The sequence below is a fragment of the Saccopteryx bilineata genome, chromosome 3, assembly GCF_036850765.1.
Source record: "Saccopteryx bilineata isolate mSacBil1 chromosome 3, mSacBil1_pri_phased_curated, whole genome shotgun sequence".
Lineage (NCBI taxonomy): Eukaryota > Metazoa > Chordata > Mammalia > Chiroptera > Emballonuridae > Saccopteryx > Saccopteryx bilineata.
Window position 1 is genome coordinate 592,068 of NC_089492.1, and position 25,363 is coordinate 617,430.

General features: G+C 60.8%; 2 protein-coding genes and 1 long non-coding RNA gene across 3 annotated transcripts; 1 reads left to right on the plus strand and 2 right to left on the minus strand.

Moving 5' to 3' along the window:
- The first annotated feature begins 72 nt into the window (after nucleotides 1-72).
- On the plus strand, nucleotides 73-25,271 carry BOP1 (BOP1 ribosomal biogenesis factor). The gene is made up of 16 exons (XM_066265432.1): nucleotides 73-230; nucleotides 3,929-4,120; nucleotides 12,434-12,514; nucleotides 22,428-22,582; nucleotides 22,654-22,771; nucleotides 22,848-22,949; nucleotides 23,014-23,226; nucleotides 23,294-23,455; nucleotides 23,539-23,619; nucleotides 23,688-23,757; nucleotides 23,836-23,968; nucleotides 24,044-24,224; nucleotides 24,310-24,598; nucleotides 24,685-24,769; nucleotides 24,865-24,972; nucleotides 25,054-25,271. Exons 1-16 carry the CDS (start codon nucleotides 144-146, stop codon nucleotides 25,205-25,207), a joined length of 2,211 nt encoding a protein of 736 aa, XP_066121529.1. The 5' UTR covers nucleotides 73-143; the 3' UTR covers nucleotides 25,208-25,271.
- LOC136329385 (uncharacterized) lies at nucleotides 10,917-12,422 on the minus strand. Its single transcript, XR_010730181.1, has 3 exons — nucleotides 12,062-12,422; nucleotides 11,771-11,912; nucleotides 10,917-11,303 (listed from the first exon to the last, which is right to left on the minus strand). It is a non-coding gene; the product is annotated as an uncharacterized lncRNA (long non-coding RNA).
- Nucleotides 19,064-20,973, minus strand: SCX (scleraxis bHLH transcription factor). Its single transcript, XM_066264599.1, has 2 exons — nucleotides 20,277-20,973; nucleotides 19,064-19,401 (listed from the first exon to the last, which is right to left on the minus strand). The coding sequence occupies exons 1-2, from the start codon at nucleotides 20,826-20,828 to the stop codon at nucleotides 19,363-19,365; spliced, it is 591 nt and encodes a 196-aa protein (XP_066120696.1). The 5' UTR covers nucleotides 20,829-20,973; the 3' UTR covers nucleotides 19,064-19,362.
- Nucleotides 25,272-25,363: the final 92 nt, after the last annotated feature.

Below are 25,363 nucleotides of genomic sequence, written 5' to 3' on the forward strand. Positions count from 1 at the left end.
ACGCATCCTAGCTTCGACGATCCCCACCAATCAGAGCGCGCGGGGCGGGCCGGCCGCGTCCTCTGACCCCCGCGGACCACGCCCTCAAGCCGGGTCGCTGCCGGAATTGGCGGTGTGGGTCAGGACCCGCTGGGCCGGGGAGCATGGCGGGTGTGCGGGATGCGAGTTGCGCGGCAGCGGCAGCAGGGGCGCAACCGACGAAGCGGCCGCAGGATCCAGAGCCGGAGGAGGTGACAGTAGGCTGCGCCGGACCGGAGCGGGCGGCGGGGCCGGTGGCGGTGGCGCGGGCCGCACGTGGTGGCCGAGGGCGTGGGGCCGAGCTCCGTAAGCGGGCCACGCGGACCCACGGCGAGCTGGGCCCGTCTGCAGTAGGTTTGGGAATGTGAGCAGGAGCCGGTCGCCTGTCTCTGCTGGAAGTGGTCCTGAGGGGTGGGCGTCCTAGGCGGAGAGCACGTTTTGCTTGGAGCGCGGCTTGAGTGGGAATGGGCGGGTCTGTGGGTTGGAAGAATGAGCAGAAGAGAAATAGGAACGAGAGCTGGCCCCTGGGCAGCAGCCTCTCAAACCCTTTGAAGTATGCGTCCCACCACCATTAAAAAGATTTTAGATTATGTCTGCAGTAAATACTTAAATATTTATACACCAGGAATGCGTTAGATGCATTATAAAAATCGAAGGCTATGAGAATAAGGAAGCGTGAATTAGAATCCAGTGCCTGCCACATCGGACACATCGTTTTAACTGGACTCGTAGCCATCAGTACTGTCCACCTGAACCCCATCTCGGTTGTGGGGGAGTCATCAAATCTGGGTTATACCACGCATGGGCAGTGGAACCTTTCAACCGACTCTACTTTTCCCGTTGTGACAGGTCTTCCTGCTGCTCCGCAGCCAGCAGGCAGCTCCGGACACCAGGCTTAGTTGCCTGCACCACTTGATTCTGCTTGTACCAAACCATTGATGCCATTTTTACTTGCTACTGTAATTGTGTCACTAACTATTGGAGATAAACAGCCTGAGTATGTATCAGAGTTGTTCTATGAAAACGAAGTTGAGTGCTATGGAATAACTGTTAAGTACAGGCTGTCCAGTTAGGTGAGAGACTTATAAATATTGAGAAACAGTGAAATCTAGGATTCTGCACTCAGACACTTCCTAAATGTTTGCAAGTTTTTGTTCCACTTTTTAATTTTTTTTTTTTTTTTTCCAGAGACAGAGAGTCAGAGAGAGGGATAGACAGGGACAGACAGACGGGAACGGAGAGATGAGAAGCATCAATCATTAATTTTTCGTTATGCATTGCGACACCTTAGTTGTTCATTGATTGCTTTCTCATATGTGCCTTTACCGTGGGCCTTCAGCAGACTGAGTAACCCCTTGCTCATGCCAGCGACCTTGGGTCCAAGCTGGTGAGCTTTGCTCAAACCAGATGAGCCTGTACTCAGGCTGGCGACCTCGGGGTCTTGAACCTGGATCCTCCACATCCCAGTTTGACACTCTATCCACTGCGCCACCGCCTGGTCAGGCCCACTTTTTAACTTTTTAATTTGTGGGGTTTTTTTTGAATTTTTCTGAAGCTGGAAACGGGGAGGCAGTTAGACAGACTCCCTCATGCGCCCGACCGGGATCCACCCGGCATGCCCACCAGGGGGTGATGCTCTGCCCATCCGGGGCATCGCTCTGCTGCAACCAGAGCCAGTCTAGTGCCTGAGGCAGAGGCCATACAGCCATCCTCAGCGCCCGGGCCAACTTTGCTCCAGTGGAGCCTCGGCTACCGGAGGGGAAGAGAGAGACAGAGAGGAAGGAGAGGGGGAGGGGAGGAGAAGCAGATGGGCGCCTCTCCTGTGTGCCCTGGCCGGGAATCGAACTCGGGACTCCCGCACGCCAGGCCGACACTCTACCACTGAGCCAACCGGCCAGGGCCAATTTGTGTTTTTTAGTGTTTGTGTGTGTGTGTATACTTTTTGTATTTTTCTGAAGTTGGAAATGGGGAGGCAGTCAGAAAGACTCCTGCATGCGCCCGACTGGGATCCACCTGGCACGCCCGCCAGCGGGCGATGCCTTGTCCATCTGGGGCGTCACTCTGTTGCAACCAGAGGCATTCTAGCACCTGAGGCAGAGGCCATGGAGCAATCCTCAGCGCCCAGGCCAACTTTGCTCCAATGGAGCCTTGGTGCAGGAGGGGAAGAGAGAGACAGAGAGGAAGGAGAGAGGGAGGGGTGGAGAAGCAGATAGGCGCTTCTCCTGTGTGCCCTGGCCAGGAATCGAACCTGGGACTCCTGCACACCAAGCCGAGACTCTACCACTGAGCAAACCGGCCAGGGCCTAATATGTGTATATTTAAAAGGCTTTATTTATTGATTTTACAGAGAAGAGAGGGTGTGTGGTGTCAGAAGTATCAGCTCACAGTTGCTACACTTTAGTTGTTTGTTGGTTGCTTGTAGGTGCCTTGACCAGGCAAGCCCAGGGTCTCGAACTGGCAACCTCAACATTCCAGGTTGACGCTTTATCCACTGCACCATCGTAGGCCAAGCTATTGTTCCACTTTTTCTTTTCCAAGTGAGAGACTCCCACATGCCCCCCAACCAGGATCCACCTGACAACCCTGTGTAGGGCTGATGCTGGAATCAACTGAGCTATTTTTATTACTTTAGGCTGATGGACCAACTGAACTATCCTCAGGGTCCAGGCTCAAACCAATTGAGCCACTGGCTGCAGGAGAGGTTAGGGTTAGGGTTAGAGAGAGGGGTAGAGAAGAAAATGGTTGCTTTTCTTGTGTGCCCTGACCAGAAATTGAACCCAGGATGTCCATGTGCCAGTCCACTGAGCCACTGGCCAGGGCTGACTTTTTTTTTTTTTTAAAGTTTATTGTATTGATTTTAGAGATAGAGGAAGGGAGAGAGGAAGACAGAAACATTGATCTGGTCCTGTGTGTGCCTTGACTGGGGATTGAACCAGCAACCTTTGCGCTTCAGGACGATGCTCTAACTAACTGAGTTATCGGCTGTTTCACTTTAAAAGAAAAAGTTATTGATTTTAGAGAGAGAGGACGGGAGAGAGAGAAACATGACTTGTTCTATTCTTAACTTATTGATCTTAAGTCAGAAGAAGGGAGAGAGAGAGAGAAGCATTCATTGGTTGTTCCACTTAGTTGTGCACTCATTGGTTGCTTCCTCTTTGTGCCCTGATGCGGGATTGAACCCTCCACCTTACCGTTTAGTGACAACCAGCCAGGGACTTGTTACACTTATTTATGCATTTGTTGGTTGATATTTGTATGTGCCCTAACCGGGAAGCAAATCCACAACTTGGCCATATCGGGACAGGACGATGCTCCCACTGAGCTACTGGGCTCTTACTCCACTTTCAAAGGCAACAACAGGGCCCGCTTGCTGTGCATTGTGTCCTGCAGAGTTAGGGACTAAACAGTGTTTGCCCAGAAAAAGCTCTGGCCCTGCTCCACTGGGTGTGGAGTGAGTAATCTTGTTTTTAAGTCAAGCTTCACTGTTTTCACTCTTCAACCAAACTTTGCACCCACTTCCTATCTTAGCCTGGTTGGGTGCAGAGTCTATTCGGATGGGAAAAACCCCTTAGGGGTTCTGGTCCTCAGCTGGCCCCTCAAAGCTCTGAGGCCTCAGATGCCAGAGTGGGCATAGAAGTTGGAGAACCCAAGCCCATGGGAACTGGGCTCTTAGGAGGGGACATAGTCCTTTCCTTGTGAGATGCTAGGACTGAAGTGTCCCTTCCAAGGAAGGGCTGGCGGCCATGCTGTCCGTGGCGGTGGGCAGTGAGCAAGGCCTGTGTGGGTGTCTGGTTGTGGTGCAAGGGGAGGGCTGTGGCCTTGGAGGCTGGCCACGCAGAGCTGTGGGTCCGTGTGTGGCCCCGTGGGCAGGCCACAGAGCATGCCATCACTAACACTGTGCTTCTTACAGCCCCTTCTCCTCTGGGCCTCTGCTCCCAGCCTTGGGGACGGCAGCGATTCCGGGCTGTCCGACAGTGAGGAGAGTGTGTTCTCAGGCCTGGAAGATTCTGGGAGTGACAGCAGTGACGACTCCGCTGAAGGACAGGATGGAGCCAGCAGTGGCAAGAGCCATGACAGGACAGAGAAAACCACTGGGAAGCAGGTGGGTGACCGAGGAACTCCCAGTGGGTTCCCCTGTCTCGATGAAGGAGGTCAGGAAAGAAAGTGCCTGCCAGGCCTTGAGGTCTTGGGTGGGGGGTTCTCCTACACTGCTTTGTCCTGGTTTCCTTGGGAACCCCCCGCCCTTGTCCCCCTTCTGATGCACCTGGGGCACATCTGAGACCAGGTGGAACATTTGTGTGAAGTTGGGGTGGTCTCCAGGGGACGAAGCCCATGTTGCCAGATGGAGTCACTGGCTGGGTTGCGTATGGGAAAATCCCACAGCGGGGATGGGACTGCTCCTGGGCATCACATGAGGGAGCCCAGCCACCTCCTGACCGCAGGGGCCACCTGTTACGTGATGATGGGGAAAGGTGCACCCTGCTCTTGTCTGAAGTGATAAAAAGGGGGATAAAGCTTAGCTTAACTGAGATACAACATTTGTTATTTAGAACATCCTAGAAATAAGTTGATAATTATTTTTGCTGGCCCTGTGTTCTAGAAGTTAAGACTTTGGCTTGCATTGAAGTCTGCTCCCGTAATGGAAACCAGAAAGCCATGCTGGTTTGATCTATTTCCATAGGAAGAGAAGGTTTAAAATCAGACTTAAACATTCCACCGCTTGGGCTTGAACTGCAGCACTAGGGACACAGGAGAGACTCCAGCATGCATCCCGCCTGAGGTCCACCGGCAAGCCCACTAGGGGGCGATGCTCTGCCCCTCTGTGTTGCTCTCTTGCTCAGCAACCAAGTGGTTTTATTTTATTTTTTTAGTACCTGAGGTGAGACCATGAAGTCATCTTCAGTTCTCCGGGCCAACTTGTTCAAACCATTGGAGCCATGGCTGCAGGAGGCTAGGGGACAGAGAGAGAGAGAGAGAGAGAGAGAAGAGGGAGGGGTGGAGAGCAGATGGGCGCCTCTCTTGTGTGCCTTGACTGGGAATCAAACCCGGGACATCCACATACTGGGCCAACTTTCTACCACTGAGCCAACCAGCCAGAGCCGGAATTCACACATTTAAATATTTACGTTTTTGTCATTTTTTATAAACAACATATTTATAATAACTTTTTTTTCTTTTTTTTTTTTGGTATTTTTCTGAGGTTGGAAACGGGGAGGCAGTCAGACAGACTCCTGCATGCACCCGACGGGATCCACCCGGCACACCCACCAGGGGGTGATGCTCTGCCTATTTGGGGCATCGCTCTGCTGCAATCAGAGCCATTCTAGCGCCTGAGGCAGAGGCCATACAGCCATCCTCAGCGCCTGGGCCAACTTTGCTCCAATGGAGCCTCGGCTACAGGAGGGGAAGAGAGAGACAGAGAGGAAGGAGAGGGGGAGGGGTGGAGAAGCAGATGGGCGCTTCTCTTGTGTGCCCTGGCCAGGAATTGAACCTGGGACTCCTGCATGCCAGGCCGATGCTCTACCACTGAGCCAACTGGCCAGGGTCTATAATAACTTTTTAAAAGCTTTTTTAGTAAAAAGAATTTTTTATTTAAACTTTCTAACCCAGGGCCCTGGCTCGGTACCTCAGTTGGCGGGAGTATCATCCTGAAGTGCCACGTTTTCGGGCTCAGCCCCCAGTCAGGGCACATAACAGGATCATCCAATGAATACCTGAATAAGTGGAATAGCAGATTGATGTGTTTTCTTTCTTTCTCAAATCAACAAATAAAAAAGCCTGACTAGCCTGACCAGGTGGTGGCACAGTGGATAGAGCATCGGACTGGGATGCAGAGGACCCAGGTTCGAGACCCCGAGGTCGCCAGCTTGAGTGCAGGCTCATCTGGTTTGAGCAAAATCCCGTCAGCTTGGACCCAAGGTCGCTGGCTCTAGCAAGGGGTTACTCGGTCTGCTGTAGCCCCACGGTCAAGGCACATATGAGAAAGCAATCAATGAACAACTAATGTGTTGCAACGTGCAATGAAAAACTAATGATTGATTTTTCTCATCTCTCTCCATTCATGTCTGTCCCTGTCTATCCCTCTCTCTGACTCACTCTGTCTCTGTAAAAAAAAAAAAAAAAAAAGCAAGCCTGATTAGGTGGTGGCGCAGTGAATAGACATTGGACTGGGACACGGAGGACCCCGGTTCGAAACCCCGAGGTCGCCAGCTTGAGCGTGGGCTCATCTGGTTTGAGCAAGGCTCGCCAACTTGAGCCTAAGGTCGTTGGCTTGAGCAAGGGGTAACTCAGTCTGCTGTAGCCCCCTGGTCAAGGCACATATGAGAAAGCAGTCAATGGACAACTAAGGTGTCGCAATGAAGAATTGATGCTTCTCATCTCTCTCCCTTCCCACCTGTCTGTTCCTATCTGTTCCCCCCCACCGTCACAAATAAATAAATAAATGAAAGAAAGTAAACTTTCTAAACTAGGTGGGTGCAGGTGTCCCCAGAGGCTGTCCAGTGTGCAGGGTGGTGGCTTTGAGTGTGCCCACATCTGGGCATGTGCTGATCCACCTGGGTTCCCCCTCAGGTGTCTGTGCCCATGTTGCTGGCTGCTCTGTACAGTGCTGCTGTCAGGGGTCGGGGGCCTGAGGCTGCAGCCCAGGAGCGAGCACCTGCTCCACCTTCTCCACAAGGCAAGGTGACGCCTGTGCCCTCAGTCCGGGGAAGCTGGCTGGGGCCTCCGGGGTGGCAGCAGCCTTGAGGGTGAGGCTGCCTGTGGCTGTGCAGCAGCCCAGGGTGTCCCCCCAAGTGCAGCCAGGACCATGCCCCACCTGCTCCCACCGTGAGACGTCCTTCTCCTGCTTCACCCCGGGCTCTGAGCGCTGTCCCTGTCTTCTGTAGGCCTTCCTGGACAGGGGCCCCAGAAGTCATGTCTCGGGCTTTGTCGTGCTTCAGCCGAGGGATACCGTCAGCTCCTGTTAGGGGGTCTTCTGTTCCAAAGCAGGGTCTTCGTGACTGGGTGTCAGTTTCTCCAAGAGAGTGAATTAAAGAGGTGGGGGCGCTCTCCGCACCCACTGGAAATCCCTGTCTCTCTGTTTTCACACCTGTTTCTTAAAAGCCGTCTGTAACTTCAGCTGACTGAGCTGGTCATTCCCCTCTGCGTCTCCCATTCGTGCCTCTCCTAGGGCGTCTGAATCCCGTCCCCACCATGCAGCTCTGTGGCTAGAAAGTGTGCTGGCAGTCCAGTTATTTGTTTTTTTGTATGACAGAGTCAGAGAGAGAGGGACAGATAGGGACAGATAGACAGGAAGGGAGAGAGATGAGAAGCATCAGTTCTTTGTTGCAGCACCTTAGTTGTTCATTGATTGCTTTTTCATATGTGCCTTGACCGTGGGGCTACAGCAGAGCGAGTGACCCCTTGCTCAAGCCAGTGACCCCATACTCAAGCTGGCGACCTCGGAGTTTTGAACCTGGGTCCTTGGTGTCCTAGTCCGACACTCTGTCCACTGCGCCACCATCTGGTTAGGCCAGTCAGTGCTTCTTGCATGTTCTCCTGTCCTCCTGTGAGTGGCTGCATGGGACATCCACAAATGGCCCCCGGGCAGCCCGTCATGCGCTGCATCCATGGCCCCTGCTTGGCTGTTCCTTTCATCCTGAGCCAGCTGAGGGCTGCTGTCCTGCTCAGACCTTCCTACCTCATTGGGGAAGGTCAGGACCCTCGGGGGGGTCTGCTGGCCCACCTTTACCTGCCATGGCAGGTGGATTGTCACTGGTCACACCATGGAGTTTCTTCCTAGAAGTTCTCGTTGCTTGAGAGTGGGTCCTCTAGGCTAGGCCCCCGACATATCTTTTTTTTTTTTTTTTTTTTTAATTTTTATGAAGCTGGAAACAGGGAGAGACAGTCAGACAGACTCCCGCATGCGCCCGACCGGGATCCACCCGGCACGCCCACCAGGGGCGACGCTCTGCCCACCAGGGGGCGATGCTCTGCCCCTCCGGGGCGTCGCCATGTTGGCGACCAGAGCCACTCTAGCGCCTGAGGCAGAGGCCACAGAGCCATCCCCAGCGCCCGGGCCATCTTTGCTCCAATGGAGCCTTGGCTGCGGGAGGGGAAGAGAGAGACAGAGAGGAAAGCGCGGCGGAGGGGTGGAGAAGCAAATGGGCGCTTCTCCTATGTGCCCTGGCCGGGAATCGAACCTGGGTCCTCCGCACGCTAGGCCGACGCTCTACCGCTGAGCCAACCGGCCAGGGCCCCCGACATATCTTGATAAGCTTCGGGAACCCATGCCAGCAGGGAACGCCCACTTTGCTGCATCTGCTCAGTGTCCCCACTCTTGAGTGGAAAGCCCTATGGTTCTGTGGCACCTGACCGGGGCCTCGGCCACCGTATGTCCTTGCAAATAATCAGTACTCTTAGGTGAACTATTTTGCAGGCGAGAGTGATTTTTGCCTGGGGACCCATCGGAGAGGGAGGTGACTTCTGTGATGAGAGGAGACAGCGCCCAGCTTCTTCCACTGCTTCCCTCCCGGGGCCTGGCTTGCGGCAGGCGGTCTGCCCACGACAGCCAAGCCGGCAGGTTTCCGCTGATACTCCCTCTGTGTGCCCTGAGCGGTCACTTAGCTCGGCCAGCCAGGCTGTCCTCTCTGGCCTTCCCATCGAGGAGGAGCCAGTCCCCTCCTGCCCACTCGCCACTCTGTCAGGTGCCCTTGGCCACCTGGCCCTGCCCTCTGCATGCTCTCTGCTCTAGGTCACTGTGGAGGGGAAGGTGTGATTGTCTTGTCTGTTCTTTAGAATCTCTTTTCTTGGAACTCCCTTTTAACTCCCCCTTTCCCTTAAAGTTGGTTTATTGCCCAGCCAGAATTCCTTCCTCTCCTCCTGGGTGGGAGCATCTGTGCGTTTACCTGGGAGCCCGTGTCTTCCCCACATGCAGGGCTGGGGAACACAGGTCGTCCTGACGTTGGATTTCAGAACCTGCTCAGCTGGCTGTTGGCAGGAGGAGCTCGAGTCAGAAAGAGCACGTTGCTTGTGGGTGGGAGTGACGACAGGGACACAGTCTGGTGGGGGTGTCCAGTGCTGGCTGCCATGCAACCCCTTCCTCTGGGAGGTGTCCTTGCGGGGTGGACCCAGACCTGTTGTTGTTGTTTGTATTTTTCTGAAGAAGTGGGTAGGCAGAGACAGACTCCCACGTGCGCCCGACCGGGATCCACCCGGCATGCCCACCAGGGGGCGATGCCCTGCCCATCTTGGAGCGTCGCTCTTCTGCAACCAGAGCCATTCTAGTGCCTGAGGCGGAGGCCACAGAGCCATCCTCAGCGCCTGGGCCAACTTTGCTCCAATGGAGCCTCGGCTGCGGGAGGGGAAGAGAGAGACAGAGAGGAAGGAGAGGGGGAGGGGTGGAGAAGCAGATGGGCGCTTCTCCTGTGTGCCCTGGCTGGGAATCGAACCTGGGACTTCCACACACTGGGCCGACGCTCTACCACTGAGCCAACCAGCCAGGGCCAGACCTTTTGTTTTGCTGTGTGTAGTGGGGTGGGGACTCCTCACTCCTCTGCTGTAGTGACCTTATCTTTCTGTGTCTGCTTCACACTCCTGTCTTCAGTCCCCTGACAGCCCTGTCCCTGTCCTTTACCACTCTGTTGCCCTAAAGTCCCTGTCAGTCACTTGGTCTCCTGGCTACATTGTCCAGCCCTGCCCCTTGGTTTTTTGTGTTTGTTTTTTAGTGAGAGAAAGACAGGAAGGGAGAGAGACAAGAAGCGGCAACTCATAGTTGTGGCACTTTAGTTGTTCATTGATTGCTTTTCATAGTACCTTGACCGTGGGGCTACAGCAGACCGAGTGACCCCTTGCTCGAGCCAGCGACCTTGGGTCCAAGCTGGTGAGCTTTGCTCAAACCAGATGAGCCCACGCTCAAGCTGGCGACCTCGGGGTCTTGAACCTGGTTCCTCCGCATCCCAGTCCGACGCTCTATCCACTGCGCCACCGCCTGGTCAGGCAGGGCCCCTTACACTCTTGACAGCGTGACTGAGCCTGCTGCCCGGAGCCCTGTGCCAGCTGGCCACACCCATTCTCCATGTGTCCCATGTTCCTCTTCCTGGCTCTCCAGTGACTCCCCCCCCCCCCCCCCCCGTCCTCTCCCCTCAGGCTGTGGCTTGGCTGCTGGTTTTAGCTGCTCCCCTGCCATGCTTACCGCTGAGCCCAGGGCCTCCCCCCACACCTCCAGCGGGCCTCCCTCACCCTGCAGTAGAGGCGATGCTGTCGGGCACCCGTGTGCCTTCTCTCGGTGAGGCCTGTCGAGTGGACTTGTGCCTGAGGCCGTTTCTTCTCCTCTCTGCTTGTTTGGATCCACTTATTCCCACTGGTCGTGCTCGGTTCGGTCCTTCCTATTTTTATGAGCTCTCTTCCTATTTTGTTTTCTTAACCTTTTTTAATTTGTTCAGTTTGCTTGCCACTTTCAAAAAAGACCTAATAATATTAGCGTAATGTGTAGCATTTTCCAGAAAATTTAAGGAGTCCCGCTCATGCTGTCTGTGCACAGGGCTCGCTGCAGACCCTGGGGAGGGGTGTGCAGGAACCCCTGCTGGCTCTGGCCTCTTCCACCCACAGCTCCTCAGTCCCTGGCCTGGGGCAGTTGCCTACAGAACCCTGCTTCCCTTGGGGCCTGCTCATAGACCCTGAGCAGCCCCCTCACGAAGGATTGGGGTGCAGGGCCTGGCAGGGCCCGAACCCATCTCGGGCTGTGGGTCTGGCACCCTCACCACCTGTGTCTGCCCCTGAGGACCCAGGGGCTTGGATGCTGGCAGCCAGGTCTTGGGTGGTGTGTGGGGACCTTCATTTCTGTGCTTGGCATCCGTTTGTTTTACGACTCAGTGGGCATGTTTCTTAACTCTGAAGTTTTTCTTTTAATGCCCAATGCCCGACTATAACAAAGCATCTCCGACTTGGGAGAGGCGGGTCTGCCAGGTGGGTGGTTCCTGAGCGGGTCTGGGAGCCGGGAGCGTCGCTGCTGCCCCCTGGTGGCTGCCGTCTGCCCTACAGCATCAGGTCTGGGGTGAGGATGTGCCCCAGGAGGGGTGTGCATCAGCTGTTTGTGGGAGTCACAGTACTGGGTGCAGGGCAGGGGGCGTGCCTCTTTCCTGCTAGAGCCCTGACAACACCTGTGGTACAGGTGGTGTGGGATTCGGGGGCTGGGTACTTGGCGGAGCTGTGAGCGGGGCCCATTGGGAGTTGGGACTCTGTCTGGGGCCTGGGCAGGGATGCCAGCTGGTTGCTTCACGGGCATGGATAGCAGAGAGCTTTGTGCCCTGGGCAGAGGCAGGAATGTGGGGCTCACACTGTGTCCGCACCCGCACCCCATGCTTGCCAAGCTGTGCTGACCCACTTGGAGCGGGTGGGGCTCCCACAGGACCAGGAGCTTGGGCAGGGGGGATGTGGAAACCGAATCCTGCTTGTTCCTGGCCTGGAAAAAAACTTAGTCTCCCCCCTGCTTACACTGAGGGGAGAAACGGGAGGAGGAAGAGCCGCCTCACAGGCCTTTGGCTCTCGCCTGGGTGGGGGCGGGGGCAGGAGAACGGGCTCGGGGCGGGTGGGCTGTGCTGTGCTGGGGCGGGGGGGGGGGATTCCTGCTCCTGAGCACTTTACCGCCCCCAGGGGTAAGCAGGGGGCTGTTTTCCCCATCACCCCGGTTCCGGTGCACCCGGTCCCCCCACCCTGCGATTGGATCTGTTTTCCAGGTTGAGGTGTGAATGCTCAGCAACACCCACTCACTGACCTGGTGGCTGGGGTCAGCCTGGAGCTGGGGATGTCGTGGGTGGGGTGGCGTTTCGGGAGCTGAGTCCCCGGCATTCTGAGGGTCGGGCCCCTCTTGGCCTCAGCGTGAGGGTCTTGCCCTGAGAGTCGGCCAGCTATGTCCCCTGTGAGGGTGGCTGACCTGAGTACCACACATCTTCCCCAGGTGGGACTCCCCAACCTTCACCCTCTCTCCCGACCCCAGGTTGGCACTGGGCCAGGGGCAGGGCAGATTGTGGGGCTCTTGGGCCAGAATCTGTGCAGCCATCTTTACCTTCAGGGACACAGGGCCAGCTGGTGCCTTGTTGCCGACTGCCTCTTTCCCGTCTGGCACCAGGTGTCAGCCCCTCCCTGGGGCTCATCCCAGAGCGTGGACATCATCATGGGCTTGGCCCCGTACAGAGGATTGGGGTGGGCGTGGGCGAGAGGTCTGTTCAGACATGGGTGTCCCTGGTCTTCTCCTGAGGCCTGGGGCCAAGTTGGAACTTCTCAGAGATTTGGAGGCCATGGGAACTTTGGACCTCGGAGTCAGCAAGAGGGACAGTTTGTCCTTCCCATGCCCCCACCAACCAGGAGGGGCCCAGGATCTGCCCAGGGTCAAAGTGCGTTGGTGTCTTGACTGAAGTACTTTCCCCTGTCTCTGCAGGCTGTTGGGACCCCCTCCCCAAGGACGGAGGCACTGGCTGAGCTCGAGGATGAGTACGTGGAAGACAGTTCTGACGAGGAGGTAGGACGGGCTCTGCCCGGGGCGGAGGGGAAGCAGCCCTCCGCGCGGCCCGAGTGGGCGTCCTGGCCCTCGGCCCTGCTCCCGGTCTGGAAGAGCGATTTAGGGGTCTGGGACTCGTGACTGCAGGGCTGTGTGTGTCTGTCTCATCGCCGGAGAGGGGGTGGGGTATGGTTGCGTGTCCCATGCCCACATCTCAGCCCTTTGGGGTGGGCACGTTGGGATCCCTGTGTACTTACTCCCTGTTGGTTGTGCTCACGCTGTGGGTGGCTTCCTGCACACCAGCAGCCTGTGTTCGTGCCCCCCCCCCCCAGGCCTGGGTGGCACCCCGCTGGGCACTGAGGACAGCAGCACTGTCAGTCGCTGTGGGAGACCAGCAGCCTGGTGCTGTCCCCTCCCTGCCTTGTGTCCTGGAAGCACAGGCCAGTGAGGCCGCCCCTGAACCTCACCGCCCCCCTCCAGCTGCGTGCTCTGGAAGGAAAGAGGGTGCAGCGTGGTGCAGAGCCGGGTGCTCAGGCTGGCGTCCAGTGGTGCTGATGGGTGGGCAGGTGGAGGCTGCGTCCCAGCGACCCACCGAGGAGCTCTGAGCCCCAGGGTGGCCATGACAATCACCTGCCCGCCCCTCCCCAGTGCCCCTGGTCAGGTGTGGCCTGGAGACTGGGGGACCAGGTCCCTGGCCTCGGGAGCACTTCCTGCCGCCTGTCGGGGGCGGCCAGGCCTGGGGAGGGCGGCCCCCTGCTTGCTTCCACCCCCATCTGAGGCTCCGCTGGCAGCGGCTGCAGGAGCCTTGGCCGCCCGCCCGATCTGGTCTCTGTGCGTTCAGAGAACAGAGACAAAACAAAATAAATTGGTTTCCTGGCCGGAGCAGCGGGCGCACTCGGCAAGGGGGGCCGTCAGCGCGGCTCCCTGCCTGTCTCTCCTTCCCAGGGGCTCTGGCTGTCGGCAGCCACATCCTGTCGGCTACTTTGTTATATTTGGTATTTGGAGAAATCGATGATGATTGTGAATGGAGTGCAGGCTGGGGGGGGCCTCCCACCTGGGGGGCGCTCCTGTCCCAGAGCCACTGCGGGGGCTGCGGGCGCTTCCTCCACGATGACTATCCCATATGTCGGCTGAGTGACAGCAGGAGCTGCCGCGACGCCCGCTCCCTGGCTGCCGGCACAGCCCAGCAGAGGCTGGAGGGGCGCAGAGCCATGCTCAAGGGGCCCTGGCAGACGCGCCCCCACCCCGAGCTGCAGGCACCTGGGGGCTTGTGGGGCCGGCACACCTGACACCACTGCAGCCAGGGCAGCCTCTCTCCCAGCACTGTCTTTGGAGGTGGCCAGTGGTGCCAGGACCCCACTCAGTGGCCGGCAGGGATCCTGATGGGTGTGTGCCCCTGGGAGGAAGGACCTCTGTGCGCACAGCCTCCCCGGCCCCTGGTCCTGCCCTGCCCAACCCCTGGGTCTGGATCCGAGGCCTAGGCTGGGGAATGCTGGGGCTGTGGGCCCTCTGGCTGTGGCCTCGGTGGGGCCTCACTTCAGGGACTTCCCTACATCCAGACGCTGGCTGCCTTCACGTGAGACCCCGAGAACTGTCTCTGTATGCGTGCCCTCTCCCCCAGGTTCCTGTCCCGAGCTGCACTGGGCACAGCCCCCTGGGTGTGCTGCTGGGCCTGGCAGGGTCCTGGCTGCGTGGGGGGAGCCCTAGAAGCCGGTGAGCCGTCTGCCCCGCCCCCTCCTGTCCACCTCGCCCCTCTCCACGGCACCCGCATCTCACAGACGTGATCTCATCCAGCCGCCAGGACCCAGGGGGTGGGGGCGGGGCTGAGGAGGGGGCTGGCGGCCTTCAGAGCAGCTGCCCTCCTCTTTGTCTCAGGCGGCTGGAGAAACTGAGGCCCACAGTGGGCAGAGAAGGAGCCCCACGCAGGCCTGCGGCTGTGTGTCTAGGAAGTGCGGTCAGGGTGAGGGGCTCAGAGCCTCTGTGAACTCTGGCCAGAAAGGCTGGGGGCACCCCGGGCCCACACACTCCCTCTGGTCATCGCTTGGGCCCGGGTGGGGGCAGGGCTGCAGCACTGGCCGGCTTCTTGGCCCCTGGGCTTCGCGGTAACTCCGATCCCTCAGGGACAGCCGGGCCTGTCTGCATCCAGAACCCGCGATCCCCTCTGCTCTCTCGCCAAACGCCGTTAATGGCTTCTCCCAGCTACTGAACCGGCAGCTGCCTCCAGTGCTGGCGGCCTCCTGCTCCTCCCGGGGCGCCCGCCCCGCCCGCCCCGCCTGGCCGCGTGCACTCAGAGCGCTTGCGTCGCTGTTGGCAGCCGGAGCCAGTCGGCTCAGGTTTCTGAGCTGTTTGTGGGGACGCCCGGGCTGAGCCTGCGAGCGTCTCGGCCTTGCAGACCGCCCCACGTCCCGGCCTCCCTGGCCGCTGTCCACCCCCGCGGCCAGCCTCCAAATGGGGCCACTGGCCAGGACCGGGGGCTGGTCCCTGCCTCTCCTGGAAGGGGCCCGGGCCTGCATTGCTGACCCGCGGCTTTGCAGGTGGTGCAGGGCCAGGTGGGCTTGATGGTTGTGACTGCAGGGTGCCCCTGGCTCCTCTGCCGGGCTCCAGCTCTGAGCAGACCAGGTGGCTTGGGTGGGGCCCCCACCCTGTGTAGGCCTGGTACTTCTGCTTCCCAGGAGCCACCTCAGTGGGGGAGAGGAGTCCCTCTGGTGGGGGTGGGGAGGGAGGGGTCGGGGCTGGGTGTCCTTGCCCCTTAGGAGGCACTCTGAGCACCTAGGGACCCAGCAGGGTCTTGGGGCCTGGGGGCTGTGCAGCAGCCGGCAGGTAGAGGTGGGCTTCAGAGCCCCAGCTGCTGTGTGCCCGCCAGGAGCCACTTCCCATGGCAGCAGGAACCCGGGTTGGAGAGTGTTGGGCAGGGGCCTCCTCAAAGAGTGGGGTTTGCCCTGGGGCGAGAGGTGTGGTGCTGGAGGCTAGCTCTGTGGGGACAGCTGGGCAGGGCTGCTGGCTTCAGAGCAGGGCTGGCTGTGTGGGCCATGCTTGGGGCTGAGGTCGAGTCCTCCAGGAGATTGGGGGGAACTTCAGGCAGCAGCTCTGTCTCTGAACAGTGTGGCTCAGAACAGGCCTCCGCCACTCAGTGAGGGTCCTGAGCCCACACCCCTCTGGGAATGTCCAGCGGACCCTGGTCAGCTACTGGAGAGGGGCAGGTGTGTGGGGTCTCGAGTACCTGAGGACCTGGGAGCAGGGTAGCCTCTGTCCTTCTCCCTGTCCTCTCCCTGTCCTGTGGACCCCGTCAGGCAGACTTGCTCCCTGTGCTGTGGCTGGTAGGGGGCCAAGCAGTGAGCTTGGAGGGCCCTGTGCCCACAAGTGTCTGACGAGTCATGGGCAGGCCCAGCAAGCACGCCTTTTTTCAGGGATGGTCAGACGGAGTTGGGGACATCTGGGCTGGTCTCCACAGATCTGCCCTGTTACCTGAGGCAGCAAATGATAGGGCAGTCCAATAGAGGAGTTTGGGGAAGGGCACCTCCCTGCCCGGTGCACCTGGGCCCAGGTGGTTACAGCCAGTGGGCTGTGTCCGCTTCTGCCCCATCCGCTGTGGGGGCCGCTCTGCGAGCAGGTCCTGCCTTTCTCCCCTGTGGTTTGACAACCAGGCTCATCCTGCTGGAACCTTCTGTAGGTTCAGCTGCAGCAGGTGAGCCTGCGCAAAGCCTCCTCCTCCCGCCCGGGCACTGGCAGAGTGGACAACGTGGAGGAGTCAGTAGGGACAGGCGCAGGAAGGCCGAGGCTCTCCGAGACAGGCGGGAGCTTCGTGCAGGGGAGCTGAGCGAACACTGCCGGCATTGTAATCGGAGAGGGGCAAGGGAAAAGAGCGAGCAGAGCGAGGGCGGCTGACCCTGCGCTCCCGGGGGACAGGTGGAGAGGGAACGAGGAGCGAGTGAAGGATTCCAGAGGTGGGCCGGCTTCCTCCCTCGCAGACAGACAGGGAGGGAGGTGGCAGCGGGCCAGGCCATACCTGCAGTTCCAATCTGCGGTCCTGACAGCTGCAGCCACTTTGGGGAGGGGGAGGGGCAGGCTCATCGAGCGGAACCCTCGCAGCCACACGTCAGCCCGTGGCTGCTGTGTCCGGTGCAGTTGGGGTGGGGACCCTGCCGGTGGGTCCCTCTGGCTGATTCTGGGGCCAAGAGCGGCCCGAGGAGAGCTGGGCCCCGGCTGTCTGTGCCCTCAGCCTGGGTTCCCAGCTCAGTGCCTGACCTGGAGGGGTGGCGCTCACCCCTCGGGGTCACATGTGCTTCCTGGCAGCCGCAGGTGCTGAGCAGGGTGGGGGCCGGCTGGCCTGCGGGTGCAGGCGGCCTGGTGATGAATCATGTGGTGCCGCCAGCAGCTCGTTCCCCGGCTAGGGACAGGGAGCTGACAGCCGAGGCAGGATCAGAGTGTTTCCAGCCCAGCTTGGCCCACAGAGGCAGCTGCTGGCCCCAGTGTGGGCGGCCCCTTCTTTCCAGATGCCTGTGGGGTGCACACAGCGAGTCCTGGGTCTTTGTCCCTGGGCCGGGCCAGGCAGGCTGGCGTGGAGGGAAGGAAGCGGGCTGGGGTGGCAGGGAGCACCTGCCACCCCCAGCTGTGAGCCGTCGAGTGGACTTGCGTGGGGCCGCCCCACCACCCCCAGTCTGGTTTGAATTTCTGGAGCAGTGGAGGGTGACGGAGTGCTCCCTCCCGCACCCCCCCCCCCCTGGCTGGCGGTCCAGGCCCTCGCAGCCTCTGCTACTGCTGCAGCTCAGGGAGCAGCCGGGCCCACTGCCCAGGCCTGAGGCCGGCCAAGCTGCAGCCGCTGCTGGAGTCACAGGCCCTGCAGGGAGAGGGCCTGGCCTCCCTGCACAGGCCCAACCAGCTGGGCCCTGGGGACCATCCCAGACCCTGTCCTGCCCCTGACTTCCCACCTCCACACATCCTTCCCCTGCACCCGGCTTCAGGCGGGGGTCCCCGACGTCGGCCCCCTCCAGCCTTCCCGTCTGTCCTGTTCCAAGAGGCGTCCCTCCCTCGGCACTTTGTTTTATCGGGCCTTACTCTGCGCATGCTCCCGCTTCCCCTTTGACCCCTGGGACTGTGAGGTGGGTGCCCACTGGCTACCCATCATCCTAGGGGGGTTTCATTAGGGCGGTTTGCATTCCCAACCCGTGCCCAGCTGTGAAGATGTGAGGCCAGCTGGCCACGGAGCCTCCCACAGCCTGCCCAGTGCAGCAGGGAGGTGCCTCAGAGACCCCAGGGCACCTGCCTACCAACACCTGACCCCAGGGCACGTCCTCAAAGTGTCCAGGGGTCCTGAGAGGGGAAGAGGTGCCTTTCTCAGTCCCAGCAGGACCCCCAGCACGCCCTGCCTGGATCCTGGCTCCCTGGGCGGGCAGGTGGGGTCAGGGGACTCCTGCAGTGACCGAGCTGGCCCTTCCCCTCCTCTGTTCTCCTCCCTGGGCTAGCTGTAGGCTCCTGCAGGATTAAGGAGAGGAAATTTGGGGTTGGGTTTCTCAGAGTGGGACCTGCCACCGTGACTTTTTATCCTGTTTTATTTCTATCAGTTTGGACACAGCCCTCTTCTAGCCCTTAATGGCTCTGGCTTTGAGAATTTCCTCCAAAATTATACCACTGCTTCCTGCTTCATGGTTCCCTGGAGCCCATCTATGCAGAGGAGGGGGCAGCTCTGGCCCTGCCCTGCTGGGGTGCCCACGTGGGCCTCAGCACCTGGCTGCTCCCTGGCGGCCTGAGAGGGCATGTCAGTGGGGACCCTGAGTCTGTGCTAAGGGCCGGGAGGGCCCAGGGCCAGCACCTGGCACTCTCAGCCATTCCCCACACTGTCCAGAAGTTGGGCTGCTGGCCCACCTGGGTTAGTGGGGGAGGTGGCCCATATAGGGCCAGCCTGCCTTTCTTCTCTGCTTTGTTGGGGGAGCTCACACCACTCAACTATAATTGTCACCTGCAGGGTTTTAATGGTGAGCCAGCTGCGCACAGCTCGGGGAAGGGGCCTTAATTGCCCTTATTGGCAGATGGGAATTCTGGGTGAGTGGGGTAGGGGCAGCGGTAGGTGGCCAGGGGTCCTCCCAGAGTGGACAATGTATGAGGGGCTAGTGCAGGGCTGGGCGGGGTGAGCAGGCGGCTGCCTCCTGGCCCTGCCGTCAGGCCCGCCCAGGCCTGGCAGTGCCCGTCACCCAGCTCCCCACATGTCCACTTCTCGGGGCTCTACAGTCACCAGCGGAAGTGCTGAGGCCTTGAGGTCCAGCACAAAGCCCCGAGCTGTGCTGTCCTCATCCTTACAAGCGGCCTGGGCGCCATTCAGGTCCTGAGAGTGTGGCCCCGACCCTCCTGCCCTCCCCTCCCTGGATCTCTTCTGGCCCCCTGGCCACAGTTCCGGGGCAGGAGGCTCCTCACTCTCCCTCGGCCTGGGAGGCAGGGCCCTGAGGCCTGGAAGGTGGGAGCCTTACCTGAGACCAGAGAGGACAGGACTTGACAAGAGGCAGCCCAGGGGTGGGGGTAGGCTTAGGATGGATTCTGGACCCTTTGAGAGGACAGGGTGCTTCCACTTTTGGAAGATACTGTTTTGTTTTTAATTATACAAAATTTCCAGACTTTATATTATCATATCAGAGACACGAGATTGCCAGCATGTAGTGACCAGAAGAAAACCCAAGTAGGAAGCCAGCATGGAAAGTTCCAGTGGGCCAGGGCCAGTGCTGTGGCCAGCTCAGAGTCTTGCTGCTGCCTGTCTGTCCATCGGCCCCACTTGTAGCCGGAGGCGGAGGCGGAGCAGGCCTGGTGGGCGCCCTGGTGGAGGCCTGTGCCCGGGTCGGGTCCATGGGGGCTCTCCGTGGATCGCCCAGTGGCATCCGCCTCTAACTCCGAATCGCCGTCTTTCTGTCACGGTCCTTGCTCTGCAGAGGGGAGGGCAGTGTCAGGGCCTGGGCCGAACCCCAGGGCCAGCCCGCGCCTCCGGGCTCCCCCACGCCGTCTCAGGGGGCGGGCACGGGAAGCGCCCCTTTCACGCTCACCCCGCTTCCCTGTGCACTTGGGGAGGAGAGCACACACTGCTGCGCAGCCGGAATTGTAAAATTAAATTTCCCAGATGTTCAGGCCCCAGGAGCTCACGCGTGCTGTCTGGAGAGGAAATGGGGATTGGGAAAAGCCGGGCCGTATTTTCTCCACGCTCACCCTGCTTTTCCGGTGCCACCAAGCACAGCAGGAGCTGTAAATCAAGGCGGCCAGCATCCCACAGTGTGGCCCTCACCCTACCCCCAAGTCTCCTGCCAGCTTCCTGCCTGCAGACCATTGGCCACATCTGAGTGGGCAGCCCCGGGGCCAGGGGAGGGACAGCAGGTGCCCAGTAACCCTTAAACCTGTGGCCGTGCCCACTGCTCCGGGAGCCGTCTTCACTGCTCCTGAGTCCCTATCCCACGGGGGCTGAGGATGCGAGAGTTACTTCAAGCCATCCTCTCTGGGCCTCCCTAGCTTGGTTCAGGTCAGTATCTGCCCCGCCTGCTTCTCAGGCCCCCCTCCTGGTCCTGGGTGAGCCTCCCTGGTCTCCGTGGAACCTGTGTTCTGGAGACTTACCAGAGAGGGCCTAGACCTGCCAGCGTCAGCCTGGCCCTTCCTGGGACCAGAGCCCTTGGGTTACAGGTGCTGCTAGGGGGCTCTGTGCCTTGGCCCTAACTCTCTGCCCCGCGTGTGTGAGCTGTAGGGGTGATTTGGAGGTGGGGGTGCCACATCCTTCTCAGGTCCCTGTCAGTGAATGCGCAGCGTCCACACTCACCAACTTTCTCTGGTTGCTTAGGCAGAAGGTGCAGATCTGCTTGGGCTGGGCGTTCTCCCCGTCGCGGGCAGGGGGCGGTGGGGGCGGGGGGCTCCCTGCTCGCGCTGCGTGGAAGAAGGCGGGCCCAGAGTGGCACGGCTGCCCGTCGCCGCAGGCCTCGCCCACCAGCAGCACATTGCCCAGGTGCGAGATGTAGCTGGAGGCCAGGCGCAGCGTCTCGATCTTGGAGAGCTTGCGGTCAGCCGGCTCGGTGGGGATGAGCGTGCGCAGCGCGGTGAAGGCCGTGTTCACGCTGTTGGTGCGGTCCCGCTCACGCGCGTTCGCCGTGTGCCTCTGCCGGGGTTCTCGGCCTGGCCGGCCCCCGGGGCCCGGGCCGCCCCCCGCCCGCCGGCCCCCGGCCCGTCTCCGGGCACCCTGGAGGCCGCAGCGCGCCGCGTGCACGCGACAGGGTTTCTCGTCGGATCCTGAGCTCTCGCTGCCTCGGTCCTCGTCGTCCGACAGCGGGCTCACCTCGGGGTACAGGTAACGGCCAGGCGGCGCCGAGCGCAGCATGGTGAAGGACAGGGCCGGCGGCCACGCCGTCAGCTCCTCCGCGCGTAGAGCATGCCGCCGAGCCTCGTGGGCGGGCGCCCGAGCCGGGGAGGCGCGGGTCTGGGGCGCCCGTGGTGGCGGCTGCGGCGCCGCGCGCACGTGTGCGTCCCGGGCTGGAGCCCGGCCGCGGGCCTGGCCTTTATAGTGGTGGCGGCCCCTCCCCCGCGCTGGCCCGCCCTCCTCCCCGCCTCCCAGCCCCTGGAGGCCGCCGGAGCAGGGGCCCAGCGTCCCTCTGCTTTCTCGCGCCGCGCTAAAGGGTCCTGGAGCATCTTGCTGTCTGTGGGAAGCAGGACAAGTGAGAACCCCTTTCTGGATGGTTCTGGAGCTGTCTAGCCCCCTTCGCACCCCTCAGCAGAGGCAGAAGGGTCGAATGATAGCTGTGACCCCAGCTCTCTCTTCTGGCATGACCAAGTTAACCCAGCTGCCCTGGCCTGGGGCCTCTAGCCACACCCTGTCTGTCTCTCCCTCCCATGTACACTTGGGCCTATGTGCCCCCCTCCTTGGCATTGAGGGGCTCGAGTTCAGCCCCAACCCCTCCAGTGCTCCTTCATTTTCACATGGGGGTCCCCTGGTGGCACAGCCTGTCTGTCCTGCACCTGCCCCCATCTGACATCAGCTGCACCCTTCAGGTTTGGCACAAGCTGTGCCCTCAGCCTAGAACCCTCTCTGCTCTCCAGGCTCATACCTGGTCCCCTTGCTTTGGAGAAACCTTCCTGTGCCACTCCCTACCCCCAGCCACTGCCCCCCCCCAAAGTGTCTGTCCAGTGAAGGTATGGCCCTGTGAACTTGGAGCAGTGGAGGCCCCTCACCCTGTGTAGATAGAGGAGAAGGAAGGGCATTACAGTAGTGGGCGGGGGCTCAGGGGTGCACTTGCTGGAAGGACTAAAGGCAGGTCTCAGGTGGGCAGGTGCAGAGGGGCAGAGCCCAGGGGTTCCTGTCCTGCTGCAAAGGGGGCCTTCTGCTCCCTGCTGGGCCCCTCCCCCTGTGGCTACTGTTGCAGGAAGTGGCCGCCTGGGCAGCAGTCTTCATGCTGGGCGGAGGGAGGGTGGTGGCTGGCAGGGGCCTCGACCAGGAATGTGTGTCCAGGAATGTAGCTGCTCTGCCCATCAGGATTTGGGGGACAGGCTGGGGGGGTCCTCGGATGCCTGTAGGGCAGCATGCTGTGGCTTCTGCCTCCCCTTGGGGTGGGGGGTTGGCGGGGTCTTCCCTGCCTCTGGCTGCCCATTTTTGCTTAAGGCCCCGCCAGGGGAGGGAGCCCACGCGATGAGCTCACCCTTGTCTGTGGCTCCAGAGCCCTGGCCAGGGAATCCAGGGGGAGCTCAGGGTCGGCACCACTTCAGTGGAAAATGTGAGGTGCAGCTCCAGATCCTCTGCAGGCTGGGGGGGGCAGCTCAGCCGCCTGGCCACGTCACACCCCGGGGCCACACGTGTCAGGGTGCCAGGCCCAGCCTCGAGGGTTGCCTCCTGGTTCTCACCCTTCTCCCTTATCTGTGTCAGGGAGGGCTCACAAGGGGAGTGGGCATGGGGTGTGTGGTGGTGACACACTGCCTGGCCCCCCAGGATGTGCGCAACACGGTGGGCAACGTGCCCCTGCAGTGGTATGACGACTTCCCACACGTGGGCTACGACCTGGACGGCAGGCGCATCTACAAGCCTGTGAGGACCCGCGATGAACTGGACCAGTTTCTGGATAAAATGGATGACCCTGACTACTGGTGAGCTTGAGGAGCAGTGCCTGGGGGCAGGACGGGGTCCAGGAGGTCAGTTCTGAGGGGCGGCCTTTCAGGCGCACAGTGCAGGACCGGACGACGGGGCACGATGTGCGGCTGACAGATGAGCAAGTGGCCCTGGTACGGCGGCTGCAGAGGGGCCAGTTTGGGGACGCAAGCTTTAATCCATATGAGGTAGGTGGCAGTGGCCAGCCCCGGGCTCTAGGGCCCCTGCGGGAACCTGGCCCACAGCCTGTGCTTGTTTCCCCAGCCAGCTGTGGACTTCTTCAGTGGGGACCTTATGATCCACCCTGTGACCAACCGCCCTGCTGACAAGCGCAGCTTCATCCCGTCCCTGGTGGAGAAGGAGAAGGTGGGTGCCTCTTCCTCCAGGGTGCAACCCCTGCACTGCCCACCCTGACCGTGTCTGTCTGCAGGTGTCGCGCATGGTCCATGCCATCAAGATGGGCTGGATCCAGCCTCGCCGGCCCCAGGACGCCACCCCCAGTTTCTACGACCTGTGGGCCCAGGAGGACCCCAGTGCTGTGCTGGGACGTCACAAGATGCACGTGCCTGCACCCAAGTTGGCCCTCCCAGGCCATGCCGAGTCCTACAACCCGCCCCCTGAGTACCTGATGAGCGAGGAGGAGGTGGGTCTAGCCCAACTGGGGTCTGGGATCTGGCCCCTGGCCCCTGGCTCATCTCTTGTGTCCACAGCGCCTGGTGTGGGAGCAGCAGGAGCCTGGTGAGCGGAAACTCAGCTTCCTGCCACGCAAGTTCCCAAGCCTGCGGGCTGTGCCTGCCTATGGCCGCTTCATTCACGAGCGTTTTGAGCGCTGCCTCGACCTCTATCTGTGTCCACGGCAGCGCAAGATGAGGGTATGTGGGGGGCTGGTGGTGAGCCGGGGTGGGGGGACTGAGAGGGGAGGGGTACAAACTGACCACATGCTCTCCTGCCCCAGGTGAACGTGGACCCTGAAGACCTCATCCCCAGATTGCCTCGGCCGCGGGACCTGCAGCCTTTCCCCACGTGCCAGGCCCTGGTAAGCAGATGGGGTGGGCGGGAAGCCCACGCCTGGGTGTCCATCTCCTCACTGTCCCTCCTCTGCAGGTCTACAGGGGCCACAGCGACCTCGTCCGCTGCCTGAGCGTCTCCCCAGGGGGCCAGTGGCTGGCTTCAGGTGGGCCTGACATGGGAGGGAGCCCAGCATGGGAGCTTGGGTGAGAGGGCAGGTGCTGAGGGCGTCTGCTGTGTCCAGGCTCAGACGATGGCTCGGTGCGGCTCTGGGAGGTGGCCACTGCCCGCTGCATGAGGACTGTGCCTGTGGCGGGCGTGGTGAAGAGCATTGCGTGGAACCCTCACCCCACCATCTGCCTTGTGGCTGTGGCTGTGTAAGTGCGAGGCAGGCTGGGGGCTGGGACAGCAGGGGCTGCCGTGTCTGAGGGCTGCATCGCATTGGCCTGCAGGGAGGACAAGGTGTTGCTGCTGAACCCGGGCCTGGGGGACCGGCTGGCCGTGAGCAGCACGGACCAGCTGTTGGACGCCTTCACCCCACCTGAAGAGTCTGCCCTGCAGCCCGCTCACTGGCTGGAAGCCTCAGAGGAGGAGCGCCCAGGGGGCCTGCGGCTGTGCATCTGCCACAGCAAGGTGTGGGGCGCAGGCGCAGGGGCGGGGGAGGGGCGTGGGGGACGGGCTGGGAAGGACCCCATTCAGCCAACCTCACTTCCTGCAGCCAGTGACTCAGGTGACCTGGCATGGGCGTGGGGACTACATGGCCGTGGTGCTGGCCACCCAGGGCCACACCCAGGTGCTGATCCATCAGCTGAGCCGCCGCCGCAGCCAGAGCCCTTTCCGCCGCAGCCATGGCCAGGTGCAGCGTGTGGCCTTCCACCCCATCCGGCCCTTCCTGCTTGTGGCCTCCCAGCGCAGCGTCCGCCTCTACCACCTGCTGCGCCAGGAACTCACCAAAAAGCTGATGCCCAACTGCAAGTGGGTGTCCAGCCTGGCTGTGCACCCTGCAGGTGAGGGTGTACCCCACAATTGAGGGCATGCCCCTTGGGTGGAGCCACCTGGCAAGGTCACCAGATACCCATGTACCTGCCCCCAGGTGACAACCTTATCTGTGGCAGCTACGACAGTAAGCTGGTGTGGTTTGACCTGGACCTTTCCACGAAGCCCTACAGAGTGCTGAGGTGAGGTCCTGTCACACGTGGCTACATGTGTACGCACACACGTGGTGGGCTGCTCCCCCCACCCCCTCACGCCCTCAACCAGGTCTCCCCCCTAGACACCACAAAAAGGCCCTGCGGGCAGTGGCCTTCCACCCCCGGTACCCACTCTTTGCGTCTGGCTCTGACGACGGCAGTGTCATCGTCTGCCACGGGATGGTGTACGAGTGAGTGCTGACCCCTCCCCTCCCTCCCCGCCCGCCTGTCCCAAGGTCTCAGCCCTGTCTGAGCTGCTCTCCTCCCCACAGTGACCTGCTGCAGAACCCACTGCTGGTGCCTGTGAAGGTGCTGAGGGGCCACACGCTGACCCGTGACCTGGGGGTGCTGGACGTGGCCTTCCACCCCACCCAGCCGTGGGTCTTCTCTGCGGGGGCTGACGGCACCGTCCGCCTCTTCACCTAGGCTGCCTGCCTGCGCTGGGCTAAGGCGGATGACCAGGACCCTCAATAGAAATGTTTCTCCTCTCTTGACTGTTATGTGACTGACCTTCTTGAGTTTGGGTTCCTGGCAAGTTACCCCCACCACACCTCCCTTGGTCTTCCCAGTGGGGGGAAACCA